The sequence below is a fragment of the Zootoca vivipara genome, chromosome 6, assembly GCF_965207765.1.
Source record: "Zootoca vivipara chromosome 6, rZooViv2.hap1.1, whole genome shotgun sequence".
NCBI classification, from domain to species: domain Eukaryota; kingdom Metazoa; phylum Chordata; class Lepidosauria; order Squamata; family Lacertidae; genus Zootoca; species Zootoca vivipara.
In genome coordinates, this window is record NC_142589.1 from 32736659 (window position 1) to 32751687 (window position 15029).

General features: G+C 42.5%; 1 protein-coding gene across 3 annotated transcripts in view; it reads right to left on the reverse strand.

The window, feature by feature from the left end:
- The window catches only part of CDH13 (cadherin 13), a 606507-nt gene that overhangs the window by 485164 nt on the left and 106314 nt on the right, over positions 1 to 15029 (reverse strand). For 2 of the 3 annotated variants that reach the window (XM_035119665.3, XM_088671925.1), the window contains one exon: positions 1943 to 2054. In XM_035119665.3, the coding sequence (XP_034975556.1) occupies positions 1943 to 2054 (112 nt within the window). Of the gene's footprint in view, positions 1 to 1942; positions 2055 to 3665; positions 3791 to 15029 lie in introns of those variants that run through there. The other variant, XM_088671926.1, reaches the window with a different exon arrangement.

Below are 15029 nucleotides of genomic sequence, written 5' to 3' on the forward strand. Positions count from 1 at the left end.
TTGAGAACGGTAGTCATCAGGCATCTATTTGTTTATTACAGTGATTTGTATGCCACTTAATCATAGTTGTCTCTAAGCACTGCACAGGAGAGAGACTAAAAAAGCAATTCTAAAAATAGTTAAAAATGAATTAAAACAATAAAAACAGAATTCAATTAAAAGAGAGTTGAAGGATAAAGAGGTGATCAGTAAGTGCCAAAAGTTCAACACAGAAAGGGCCTTTCTGATTTCAAGTGGCACAATACTGAACACATGGACCCTCTGTGGATACAAGCCATGCAACCCAGCCATGGGGGACCACTAACAGGGTCTTCCTCAAAAACCCTCGTGACCAAGCAGGGATATAATAGAACAGGCAGTCCCTGAGGTTTCCTGGACCCAAGTTATGAAGGGATTTGTTAATTGATATAAGAACCTTGAACCTGGCCTGGTCAGGTATAGGCATCCAGTGCAAGCTTTTCACACTGGAGTTCCATGCTGGTGATAGTCTGTTCCCATAAAAAAATCTAGCTGAGGCATTTTGTACCACCAGGAGCCTCTGTACCACAACAACAACAACAACAACAACAACAACAACAACAACAACAACAACTTTTTTATACCCTGCCCGTCCAGCTGGGTTTCCCCAGTCACTCTGGGCAGCTCAAGGGTAGCCCCACACAGCGTGCATTGCAGTGATTGAGCCTTTAACTTAACATGAATCATGGTGCCCAGACTATCTCTGTCCAAAAATGGCCATAGCTGGTATAGCAGCTGTAGCTGGTAAAAGTCATCCCTAGTTCACTGAGGCTACCTGAGCCACCAATATTGGTGCAGGAGCACCCACAAACTCTGAATCTGTTCTTTCAGAGAGAGTGCAATCCTATCTAGCACAGGCAACTGGCCCATCTTCTGCACATGGGAACCACCAACCCACAGCATCTCCATCTTCTCAGCGTTCAAGCTCAGCTTCCTGGCTTTCATCCACTCCACCCAGGCATCAGGAACCATTAACTTTTGTCACCACAGAGAAAAGTGAAAAAACCTCTTCTAAACCACGTATCAAGAGTCCTATGCAGTTGAGGCTCTCTGCAGTTCCTCTATGAGAAATACCATCAACACTATATTTGGACAACTTTGGCTCAAATCCAAGACATTTGTGGATGGAACACTTCATCCATCGGTCATGAAACCTCCAGAAACATGAATGGTAACACCACTACATGTTCTCCAGTTCCCCCTTAGTACCTTGATCAAACAACTCAAGTGCAGAAAGCACAGTTAAGACTTCATGGACCATTTAGCCTTGTGCTATCTGCTTTGCCAAGCACACAAAGCCTCTTCCCATCAGTGCCAGCACTTTAATGCAACACCTGTCTACTGGAAATGGAATTTGGCCATGCAGTTCATTCATACTCCCAACTGGCAGTAGCAGTTGGTCACCAGAGGTTCAGATGCAGAGGATAATAAAATGTCTGGAAAGGTTTGAGTAGCACATTCTGAGGTTCAACACATAAAAGGAACATCTTGTGGACAAGTTGCAAGACACACACTCATTTGCAACTCAAGGTTCTCTATTATAGTCTCTCGTTATCAGCACAAAACCAACAAATTAATCCAAGAACCAAATAATTCAGGAGAAAAGGTACAGTGATTATTCCCAGTGTCCACATCAATATTCAAGCCAACCATTAATTAATGGACAGGAACTACTCAACACAGAGCCATAATACAAAGAAAAGTCTGCATTAATATGTGTTTAGAAAAAGCCTCTCCGGCTTTCATAATAATAATAATAAAATAAATAGAAGTAATCACACTCCTGTAGAAACCACAGAGGGGAGCCTGTCACAAGGACAATGAATTTTCTGATATATTCCAAAAATGATAGGAACACACAGGCTGTGGTTAATACAATTTGTGTGCGTGTGCAGAAATGACATATGAAAATAAGCTTCCTTACAATTCAGAATCGGCTGGTCCGCCATGAATGCAGACGGGTGTTCAATATGAAAAACCTTTTGTTGGAATCCAGGGATGCATTCTAAATCTTCCGTGAACACATGCAGCAGCACCTGAGAAAACAAAGGGGAAAATGACTTTTCATATCTGCTTGTTCACTGCTCATGCTGGCTTCTGCAAATGATAGCAGGTCTGGATTCAACTTTCCACGAGATTAAAAAATGCTCCCTTACATCACACCTTCCCTTTAAGTTTGCTAGTTACTTTTAAAAAATTCCCTTTAAGTTTGCTAGTTCTTGCCTTGAGGGTGTACTGCTGAGCTTTCATGCAAACTGTAAGAGGAAGTGACATAAATACATTTCCCATGCAATCAAGCTAATGCAGTTAACAAAGCACATCAAACAGGTAGTTTAGGACACTCATCTTTGGTGTGTGTGTGTGTCTGTGTGTGTGTGTGTCTCCTATTGGGTTGCCCATTGATTTCAGTGTTTGAGTGCCAGTAATCTCCCAGGACATGAAAGTTCAGTGTGTGCAGAAGCAGTCTCTGAGAAGCAAGCTGTTAAATGTCTTTGAAATGTTAACATCTGTGGGCACTGGGGGGAAGAAAACTTTTAGAAAGGCAATGCGGAGTCCATGGGACTAATTGTACATGGTGCAAATCTGTTAATTAAGGCCCAAAGTAGCCATTATCAGGGACATTATGGTCTGCTACCTACCAACCATGACACCATTGAGCTTACAATTTCCTTCCCCACAAGCAGCCACCAATGTTGCATACGGGGAACAAGGAGTTTAATGATGCTCAATGGTAGAGGACATATTTTGCCTGCAAGAGGTCCCAGGTTCAGTCCCTGGCAGGAGCAAGAAAGATTCTTGTCTGAAACTCTGTCTGCTTGAGAGCCACTGCTAGTCAGTTGGCGCCCACCCTGTGGAATGCCCTCCCATCAGATGTCAAATAGAAAAACAGCTACCAGATTTTTAGAAGACATATGAAGGCAGCCCTGTTTAGGGAGGCTTTTAATCTTTAATCGATTATTTTATTCTTCTGTTGGAAGCCGCCCAGAGTGGCTGGGGAAACCCAGCCAGATGGGCGGGGTATAAAAATAAATTATTATTATTATTATGTTTGATTTATTTATTTTTATCCAACATGGCTACCTGAGATCGTTTTAACTGGAGCTCCCATGAGTCAACCCTGGGACCACCTGCATGCAAAGGATGAATAAGATGATGTAAACAATGTCTGTACTTCACTCAGTCGCAGTCTTGGTTACATGGTGTCCCTTTGATTTGATTTGTACATCCTATTGATTTTTATTTTTATTTTTGCAGTTGCATTCTCAAAAATTAATAATTAAAAAAAAATTAATAAACACACACACATTTAAAATGATGCAGTCTGGCATGGAGACATTGCTTCCCCAAATATATTGCACTGCACAGCATAGGAAGGATAGGAACATTTCCAACACAGTGGTACTCTTGAATAATGCATCACAGCAAAAACACTAAACACCACTGAGCCTCTATTCTATGGGGTACTGTGGAGAACAACTACTCCAGCCCTGCAGACAACAAAGTTTTCAGCTGGACACAGCTTCATTGTTCAGTCTTTCGGAGCAAGACAAAAACATAGCCTGCAGGAGGCGGGAGAAACACTACTTCCCATCTTCGGCATAAGCCACAATTTGCCCAGTTTGGGCTATCATTCAAAAGATGTTTACCTGGAGGAAGACTTGAAATGAAATGTTTGCAGCATGCTGGAAGGTGAGTCTGAAGGTGAAAGTTAAGTACAGTTTCTGTCAGTGTTTGTATGAGATCACTGATCTGCCTTGTCACTGTATGAGCGCTTGGCCAAGGAAAGGGGGGAGAAAGGTAAAAAGAAAGGAATTTGTCAAAGTCCACTTCCAAAGTGATTCCTCTGAGTGCAGCTGAAATGTCATAAGGCTATTTTCCTGGGTAATCTTAAATAAAGAACAAGCTTGCGATGATGGAAAACTAGAGACAAAACAACCCAAACACATACTGCCCAATATTTTGAAAGGATCAGTGGAGCATGCACATGGCTCTGAAAAACCATCAGGAAACATAGAGCTCGGGTGACTAACTGACCATGACTACTGACCATGCTGTCTGGGACAATGACTGCTGGAGCGTCACAGGTTACTCATTATTGGCCCAGAGGTGTCAGCACCTTAGAGCCACCCAATCAGCTTGAAAGTGGAGCCTTTAAGCAACTGAAAAGTATTTTTCTATGTGCTTTTTGGAGCCAATCAATGTGCAAGGAGGTGAGTAATACAGGTGAGGAAGAGCACCGAGGAGGAGTCATTCTGCATGCTGGAAAGCTAAGCATTAACACTGAAAACACAAGGTGCTTCAGTTTCAAGAGATTGGTTTGCAAGTTCTGTTACATACAATAGAACTTCAAGGAAAACTGATCTTAAGTTACACCGAAAGAACATATTGGAGCACACTAAATCATTTACCTGTCTACATTCACAGAAAATAGATATATCTAGTTGAAAGGCAGCTCATGGAGGTCTGCATTGATCTTTGCAATGCACCACAAATTATTATTATTATTATTATTGTATAATTATATGTTTATAGTGTAATCTTAAAAGGTAGTGTAACCTTAGAAGGGTGTGTGGCTGCGAGGGACCATGGTTTTGAGACAGAGTGACTGTCATGAAGGAGCCCTGAACTTCTGAATTTGCCACTACTGCATACAACCCAATGACTTATTTGGTTGTTGTTGTGGGTGCTTTTTAACACACCTGGCATTTGAACAACATTCCTCTCACTAAAATGTATCATTGCACAGCAGCATCAACAACAACTCTCGCTGAAAATGAAATGAGACTAGCTAAGTAGGGATGTAAAAGAAGAGCCGGTAGCCTGAGAGCTTGATGCCAAGACAAGTTGGCAGAGCTCAGGCAGAGCAGATGGATATATTCCTCATCCTAAATGGTGTGCAACAACTTTGCCCTTTTGTTCAAGTGATAAACTAGAAGATTGGAAGGAGCCAGGAGTGGGACAGAAAGAACAAGCCATGGTCTACTCTACAGTGCTCAGACAGCAGTAGTTTGTAGCTCAGCTTATTCTCTGGGTGTGAATGAAGAAATCTGATTCAGTTCACATGTAAAGGTGTACTTACAATATATCCAATTTCTGAAATAATGCACCAACTGAAACATTGTAATCACTCAAATTCACTTTTCCCAGAGTTTTGCTATGCAGTTTGCAAGCCCCCTAAACCCCCCCCCCAATCCTAAGGTAAAGAACATTGTTGTTGTTTAGTCGTTTAGTCGTGTCCGACTCTTCGTGACCCCATGGACCATAGCACGCCAGGCACTCCTGTCTTCCACTGCCTCCCGCAGTTTGGTCAAACTCATGTTGGTAGCTTCGAGAACACTGTCCAACCATCTCGTCCTCTGACGTCCCCTTCTCCTAGTGCCCTCAATCTTTCCCAACATCAGGGTCTTTTCCAAGGATTCTTCTCTTCTCATGAGGTGGCCAAAGTATTGGAGCCTCAGCTTCACGATCTGTCCTTCCAGGGAGCACTCAGGGCTGATTTCCTTAAGAATGGATAGGTTTGATCTTCTTGCAGTCCATGGGACTCTCAAGAGTCTCCTCCAGCACCATAATTCAAAAGCATCAATTCTTCGGCGATCAGCCTTCTTTATGGTCCAACTCTCACTTCCATACATCACTACTGGGAAAACCATAGCTTTAACTATACGGACCTTTGTCGGCAAGGTGATGTCTCTGCTTTTTAAGATGCTGTCTAGGTTTGTCATTGCTTTTCTCCCAAGAAGCAGGCGTCTTTTAATTTCGTGACTGCTGTCACCATCTGCAGTGATCAAGGAGCCCAAGAAGGTAAAATCTCTCACTGCCTCCATTTCTTCCCCTTCTATTTGCCAGGAGGTGATGGGACCAGTGGCCATGATCTTGGTTTTTTTGATGTTGAGCTTCAGACCATATTTTGCGCTCTCCTCTTTCACCCTCATTAAAAGGTTCTTTAATTCCTCCTCGCTTTCTGCCATCAAGGTTGTGTCATCTGCATATCTGAGGTTGTTGATATTTCTTCCGGCAATCTTAATTCCGGCTTGGGATTCATCTAGTCCAGCCTTTCGCATGATGAATTCTGCATATAAGTTAAATAAGCAGGGAGACAATATACAACCTTGTCGTACTCCTTTCCCAATTTTGAACCACTCAGTTGTTCCATATCCAGTTCTAACTGTAGCTTCTTGTCCCACATAGAGATTTCTCAGGAGACAGATGAGGTGATCAGGCACTCCCATTTCTTTAAGAACTTGCCATAGTTTGCTGTGGTCGACACAGTCAAAGGCTTTTGCATAGTCAATGAAGCAGAAGTAGACGTTTTTCTGGAACTCTCTAGCTTTCTCCATAATCCAGCGCATGTTTGCTATTTGGTCTCTGGTTCCTCTGCCCTTTCGAAATCCAGCTTGCACTTCTGGGAGTTCTCGGTCCACATACTGCCTAAGCCTGCCTTGTAGAATTTTAAGCATAACCTTGCTAGCGTGTGAAATGAGCGCAATTGTGCGGTAGTTGGAGCATTCTTTGGCACTGCCCTTCTTTGGAATTGGGATGTAGACTGATCTTCTCCAATCCTCTGGCCATTGCTGAGTTTTCCAAACTTGCTGGCATATTGGGTGTAGCACCTTAACAGCATCATCTTTTAAAATTTTAAATATTTTAAATATTTAAATATTTAAATATTTTAAAATTTTAAATATTTTAAATTGATCCCCTTCATGGATCAATGCCTTGTCGTGGCGAAGGGGCTTGAATAACTCAGAGAAGCTATGAGCTATGCCATGCAGGGCCACCCAAGATGGACAGGTCATAGTGGAGAGTTTTGACTAAACGTGATCCACCTGGAGAAGGAACTGGCAAGCCACTCCAGTATCCCTGCCAAGAAAACTCCATGGACAAAGACAACAGGCATATAAAAGAACATTAGGTTGTGCATTATAATTTGAGGATTTTTTTTGTATATTCAAAACTGCATACAAAAATGTGTACATTTGGAGAAATTCAACTACAATGCTGATGAATCTTCATGGGAATATTTTTTAAAATAAATAAATCATAAGCTGATGTGGAAATATGGAGCACTGGACTTAAGTTTGAGAGGGACAGAGAAGCCAAAATTCAGCAGAGCTCTTCCGATGTTCTTACATTCATATACATCCAGTCGCATCAAGATTGCTTTTCTCAGTATTTCTTATCAATGGAATCTTGAGCTGGAGATGGTAAAGGGACAGAAAACGAAAGCATCTGGAGAGAGCTGCAGTGAAAACCTCTTATCCAAACCTCTCAGCAAAGAAACAGATAGGTGTTATTGGCTTACTGTGGAGATCAAACTAAAAAATGAGTACCCTGAATGGCTTCAGAAATTATCCTGCAAGGGATATGTGTGAGATCATCTTCGTGACCCAAAGTGCCCTGCTTTCTCCTGGGAATAATTACAAGATGCTGGCCCACCCCTCTTGCAAAACGAGATCATTCTAGCCGCACAATTTCCATCAAGTTCTTCTCTCCTAGATGTTTGGCAAGGTGCAAAATCCACCTGCACACAGAAGGTTTTCAATTAATTATCTTTTAAAAGCACAGGCCTGCTTCCGCGTTCCTTACCCACATACACCGTGAAAAATTCCTTTATTAAAATTAAATGGCTGTCTTGTCTGCTAAAAGTCTTTGCTTTGAAAAATTCACAGTCCCCAGAAAAGAATAAATACAAACTCAGAAAACAACCTACTATGAAAACATTGAAGGGGGTGAGGACACATACTCTGTTTAACCTACAACATGCATTTCATTAACTCAGAATGCAAAGTACAGTTGAATGTGTTAACAACAACACCCCCCCCCCCGCTGCAAACAGTTTATCAATCAAAGGAAAAGTCTTGTGCCTCCAACACTGGCTAGCACCCAGTCTGAGCCTCTTCTAAATTCATCCAAGTTGGAGACCATCACTACGTCTTGCAATAGAGATGTGCTTTCTCCCTCTCCCATAACACTAGAACTCATGGACATCCAATGAAGCTGAATGCTAGATCCAGGACAGATATTAAAAAGTACTTCTTCACACAGCACACAAGTAAATGATGGAACTCACCCCCATAGGAGGCAATAAAGGTCACCAATATGGATGACTTTAAAAGAGGATTGATGAAATACATGGAGGACAAGGCTATCAATGGCTATGCTCTGCTTCCATGGTTGGTGGCAGTAATGCTTCTGAATATCAGTTGCTAGGAAAATACAGGAGTGCTCAAATCTTGTTTGCAGGTTTCCCACAGGCAGATGGCTGGCTACTGTGAGAATAGGATGCTGGACTTCATAGAATCATAAACTTATGGACCCAAAGGGTCATTTAGTCCAACCTCTGCAATGCAGGGGTCTCAACACAGTTCCCCATCCAATTTGAATCCATGCCAGACCCTGCTTATATTTGCAAATGTGCTAACCATTTTATTGCTGCACCAGCTCTTCTTAAGCTTTTAAGTGAAGAAATAACTCACCATAACTAGCAACTGTTGATCTAATGGTGGCAAAAATTCAGGAAGCGAGACTTCCTTCTATCACAGGAAAATCATGTTGACAAAACATGCTGCACTTGTTGAACTTCTTCTGATCCTGCAAGTATTAAGTAGGGACAGACTCCTGCTGGAAAAAGCTAGCAATTACTGTCCATCAAAAAATCAGTATAGAGACTCATTTCTCCTCCTCTCTTTCCTTTCCTTATTCCTTTCTTTTCGCCTCCAGAGGCATTACAGAGAGTTTCTTAACAGCAGGGAGATAGCCTCTGAAACAAGCTGCTGCACAGAACATAAAATTAATTTCCAACTAGCTGGTCTCAATGTCATCAAAATAGATTGGGCAATTTCAGGTTTAGAAATCATTTTCTCAACTTGTTCCACTGTAACTCTTCTCCATTATTTATCACCTTCAGGGGCATTAGATCATAAAGCCATAAGCTCCAGACTGCTAATTTCATTTCGAAAGCTGAAAGTGTCTCAGCACATCCGGGTGGCAATTAGATGGCCGTCCATAACTTAAGCACCAGTTCAGCCCTCAAAATAATCTTAAGCGGGGCTCCAGTGGTGCACCCAGCCATCTGCCAGCAGGAAGTTTTGGCTGGGATTATTAATGCAACACAGGGATCATTGTACGAAGAAACTGTTCAAAAAACCCGAACACCTGAGCACAGCCACAGTCAGTGGAGAAAGTTATGTAACTTTCTGTCCTCAATGCCAGGAATGTAGGAAATGCCCTATGCTGAGATAGGTCATTGGCCCAGCTAACCAACCAGCAGTGTCTTGTTCCCCATAAGGACTCATGATGCAGAAAGCAGAAAGGCCAAAAGTAGGTGGAGCCAGGAAGCCAATGATAGGCAGTGCAAACTAATTCTAGCTTTGTCCCCATCCTCCTTCCTGTTGAGTTTTCCAAAGGCAACATTCAGAAGGAGGAAGCTGACCAACAGTGCTCAACCCCCGATTGGTTGTAAGTAAGAAGGTAGGCCTGTGGGGACTTGCTGAGGGTGAACTGGAGCTTGGTTGGGCAGTGCCCCATTCACCAAAATGGAACAGCCTCCACTGTAGACAAACATTGTCTTCTCCATGGTTGGGGAGCCTGTTTAAACCTGAGGGCTACATTGCTGTCTGTCCTGAGCACACAAAGAGGGCAAATGGCCAGCAGTTTTAATTCTTTACTGACAAAGCATTGACTTTCTGAGGTGCACCAAGCATGCACACACACGCTTCTGGTGGCTTGGTAGCTGGTGCCCCTCCCTGGGCTTGCACTCTGAGGTAGACTGCTGGAATAATGGTTGAACTATTCCCACACACAAATTTAAGTACCTTTGTCTGACAGTGAGAGTGCAAGCAACTTGTGACTTCTCTAACACGGAAGTTGTTGCTGTGCCTTCCTCTTCAAGGTTCTTCTGGTCCTGGGGGACAGTGTGGGAGAGGATGGGGGGATTCTGCCAGCTCTCTCCCTTCAGGCACCGTCTCCCCCTCCACTTCTGCCATGCCGTGTCCTTCCTTCCCCTTCTCCAATTGCTCAGACCCCTCCCTGTCCCCCAGTTCTGGCTCCTGCCTCGCCAGAGTCACGAAACCCCATAAATTTCTACCCACTTCCCATGAATCCACCTCTGGCCCTCGTACCTCTTCCACCCACTCCTCAGAGCTCTGCCAGTCCCTGACATCATCTCAGCAGCCTTCTGGGGCCACATTCAAGTGGTGGTCAAGTCCAGATGCAAAACTTGACAATGAATGTGAGTTTTACCTTGCAGTTTCATCACACTCACACATCCTTCCCTGTCATGGAAATAGATGGATTCGTCCCTCCTCCCCACATGACTGGCAACCCCAGAGGGACGTGCTCAGAAGTCATAGATCTGCCTTGCTGCAACTGCTGTTCCACCTGCCCACATTTTTTATGCCAGTTTTGATGGACAGCTGTTGAGTGATAAAGCATTAAAGGTCTGGCCATGCCAGCCTACGAAAGCTGCAGTGATCATATTTTACCAGTCAACAGTTCCTTGCAATGCTGTGTGTGCATTGAGTTGTGGTGGGCTGTTGGATTTGTGTGCACAGAATTTAATCCTCTTCTGCAATTCCTTTTTAAAAGCCAGAGAGAGAGAGAGAGAGAGAGAGAGAGAGAGAGAGAGAGAGAGAGAGAGAGAGAGAGAGAGAGAGAGAGAAGAGAAGAAAAAGACACCCAACAACACAGTGATCATTCAAGAAACTTCTCTTCATAACCTCTACGGTGTTGCCTCCACATCAGATAGTGAATTGAAGTCATTTTTGTGAGAAATGCTATTAAGATTTGGCAGCAAGATCCTTCTGAGATGACAAATATCCCTTTAAAGGGCCTTTCCTTTCCTTTTTACAGCCAGGCTCTGTCCTAAGAGTGAAAGTCACACTTGGAACACTGAAAGGTGGGTTATGAAAATGCAAATTATGGGAACTTTATTGGCTCATATGAATTCCAAGCTCTTCCCACTAAAAAGGTATGGCAGCAATAGGCTTCCATTAACTGGAATTGGAACATGACAATCTCTTTAGACGAGCCATATAGCGCCAGGGAAAATTTTATAAGAAAAAGGACTCATAAAAGAAATGATGTGTTTATTATAATCTTGTTTTATCACACATAGGATAGTCAAAGACAGGAAAACCTGACAGTGGACCATTAAGAAGGTGATTTAGCTGCAGACAGATATGCTTGAGGAGCCATCTAAAACTTAAGTCAGTTATAAGAAGCACATTGTGAGGATCACACTTTTAAGCAGGTGTCTGCACTACATGTGTAAAATTCCCCAAAGAGCTCCATCTGGAACTCAAGACCCATTATGACAGATTTGCGGGATGTTTGTCCTGCCATTTTGGATTTTGTGTAGATCTATGTCAACTGACAGTGCCTTTGCTACAGGGAATTTCATTTGGAGGCCCTTCAATGCTTTTCTTTGCCTATTTAGCTGGCTGCATCATTGGTTTTGTAGTCGTAAGACTACATAGCCAGTTAGTAGCTCCTGTTTCCTATGCATGAAATGGGAACACATATGTATTATTTATTTTATTTAGCATCATTTAAAATAAACTGCTCACACAAATATCACAGCAGTGTACATAAAACAAAAAGTCAATGTGAAATGCACACCCAAAACAATGCAGTTGGAATAACATAGCACAGCAGCAGAAGACGATGACCAGGTATACTTCCTGAGAAACATTCATCACATTTCAGCAACAGAAATAACATTCTTCTGTGCACTGTTCTGCAAGTATTAACATCCAGTGGCATACCATTAGTTTATACCAGGCATCCCCAAACTTCGGCCCTCCAGATGTTTTGGACTACAATTCCCATCATCCCTGACCACTGGTCCTCTTAGCTAGGGATTGTGGGAGTTGTAGGCCAAAACATCTGGAGGGCTGCAGTTTGGGGATGCCTGGTTTATACCATGCATTCAAGACTTGATAAAATAACCCTGAAACCACATATATCCAAGGTATCTCACTGAAATCAAAGCCACTGTATTAGAGAGATATTACTAACTTTAGATCATACCAGCAGGTCTTTCAAAATCTGCAGAGGAATTTAAAAAATCATACCCAACAATCTTTGAAAATAACTGTGTTGGCTCAGAAGTTAATTTGCGCTCCATCACAAAACGTTTAGATGAAAATTACCGGTATTACCTTTCTGGAAATCTATGCAGAATGAAGAGAATACTGTAGGCATCTATTACCATTAAAAACTTATTTGAAATGACAAAAAATAGACTAAAGTACTAATGGACATCTGAAGGATTTTAATTGTTTAATATTACCCTGCCTAACTGGAAGAGAGAAAGTGGAATTTATCCAACCATTTATTATGCATCTCACATTTACAATACACGCGCACACGCACACACATTTTTTTATGAGGCCTATCTAACTACTCTCTTTGGATTTTATGGCACAAAGGGACATTAACAGTTTTTTTATCCCCTTTCCTATAATTGCAGTCTTGTAGGGAACCCAGAAAGTACATTTCCCAACACCAAAGCATCGTTTCCCATCTACAAAAAATTTCACAAAGTAGCTAGTATAGACTCAACTAAGACTCAATTTTACAGCCTTTAACATGTTTTAACTCTTTACACTTCAGCAAAAAAAGGGGAATGCATCAAAACAGGTATATTTTCATAAAATTTGCATATGCAAATTTATATGTATAGGAGGAAATTTGGAAATGATACCTGAAAATTAAATAGAAATTTAGTCCATATCTCCATAGTGGGATGTGCACTGATCTCCTTTGCAGAAGTGAACTATTGGTACACAACTTCAACCCCCCCCATCATTCCTTCTCTCTAAACCAGATTTGGACTACACATCCTTCAAACAAGTTTGGACTACACATCCTTTCAAGTTAGAGGGCTACGGTACTAGGATGCCCTATTCTTGGCTGCTGTCACTAAGGCTGAAGATCAGGTCAGTGCCTTTTGCAATGCAAGGAACATGGCTTAGGCTTAGCCCTGCACTCTTCACCCATAGTTGTTGTTGTTGTTGTTGTTGTTGTTGTTGTTGTTGTTGTTATGAAATGCAGCCCTTTACATGAAGATACCCAAAAATTCTCTATTCTCCTCTTTGTTGTGGGCAGAGCAGGACTGTAACCACTGGAGAAACTTTGGGAATCTACGTCCCATGTGGATTCTCTAAGGCTGATACTCCCAGCTTCCAGACCTCTTTAATTTGTGCTACATAGAAGAGTATGCAGGCATTATTCTAGGCAATAACTCACTAAGACTGGTGTTTGTGTGTGTGCTTCTTTCTGTCACCCAATTTTCTGGCTAAATCACTGCAAATATACTGGAGTAACTCACAACACCTAGGTCCTTTGGAGCAAAGGAAGCCACCTTATACTGCTAAAACTGCATTTCAGGGATTGGACTAGAATGACTTTCGGAGTAGCCTTCCAACTCTATAATTCTATGATTCTATGGCTGGCAGTTGCTTTCCAGGGTTTCAGGCTGGGATCTCTCCCAACCCTACCTGGAGAGGTCAGGGATTCAACCTGGGACCTTTCGGCAAGCAAAACAGATGCTCTGCCACAGAGCTACAGCTCTTCCTCATTTTTAAACATTAAATTAAATTTGTTTTTATTAATATTTGCATACCATTAAGCATCATCACCATCATCCTCATCCCTTCGCCCCAGCTGTTCTTCAGAAAGAACGTGGGAAGTCATTCAGCACAACAGCTGAACATTTTGTGTGTACATTATAATAAAGCAAAAGCTCTAATGCTTACTACCTCCTAGTGGCAACTATAACATTGCATCAGGAATGACCTTTTTGCAGGAGCAAAACCCATTAGAAGTAGAAGCAAACCATTAAAGATAAACACTTAATAGGCAAACCAAAAAAAGGGGGGGGAAGAGAACAATACCTGTCATAAATTAATTAGTTCACAAATATGCAACCAAGACCTTGGTCCATAGCCCTCTGTTGTAATTACTTGCCTTTTCTTTTTAAAAAAGGGGGGGAGTAAGAAGAAGAAGCAAAACACAATATTTTTATGTACAAAGGGGCTACTGTTGACCTCAAATGCATTAAGAGTCCCCAAGAAAGTTTTTGCATGTGGAAAATTGAAATCTTGCTCTGTAAGAGTCAACATTCTAATGGAGGGGGGGGAGTTCTGATTATCCTCGATTGCTTTACTCAGGGATAAAGACCAGTGAATGATTGACATAGCTGGAAGATTGGGAGGGGGGTGCATCTTTCTCCAGCTCATAGGGGAACAGATTGCATTAAAAGCACTATTAACGTGTAGTGGGATAAACTCATTTTTAGCAGTGCTTTCAATGAAAACTCCCCCTCCTCCTGGAGCAACAAGAATCCCCACCATATCAGAAAATCGGCTTTGGCTTTTCCACACATCAGTAGTTTGGCAAAACTATATATCTACATGGAATTTCTATGTACCGGCTTGGGGGGGGGAGGGGGAAGGATTAGATAAAAATTTCTACAAATTGTTTTGGTGATTCAGATGTTTAATCTGAAATCAAGCTAGATTTAAACTTACTGGTTTCTCTGGTATCTTCTCTCTTAGATGCCAGCTTATAGTATGGATGTATGTTCAGGTCCAGGCCCGGCTCTAGGGGTAGGCTGGGTGGCGTGGGGAACCAGGGTGCCGGGCTGGCAGGGGGTGTGCAGCGTGGCGGAGCTGCGCTGCGCCCGCCCACCTGCCACATCAAGAAGCGGGGCGGGGGCACCGGAGTGATCTCCGCACCATGGCACCAGGGTGCCCGACATGCTTGAGACGGCCCTGTTCAGGTCACATCCATGGGCACTGCCAGGTCCCCACATCCTTACAGGGCCCACCTATGACTATCCCCCCCAATTAAAAATTGGTCTGATACATTGAGCAGTACCAGGAGACTAGGTTTAGATGCTATCTCCCTATCCTGCTAATGTAGTATCACTCTGGAACAATGTGGGAAATAAAATTATAGCACCAGAACCCAGCATAACTTAGAGCACATCAGGGTCTGCCAACATA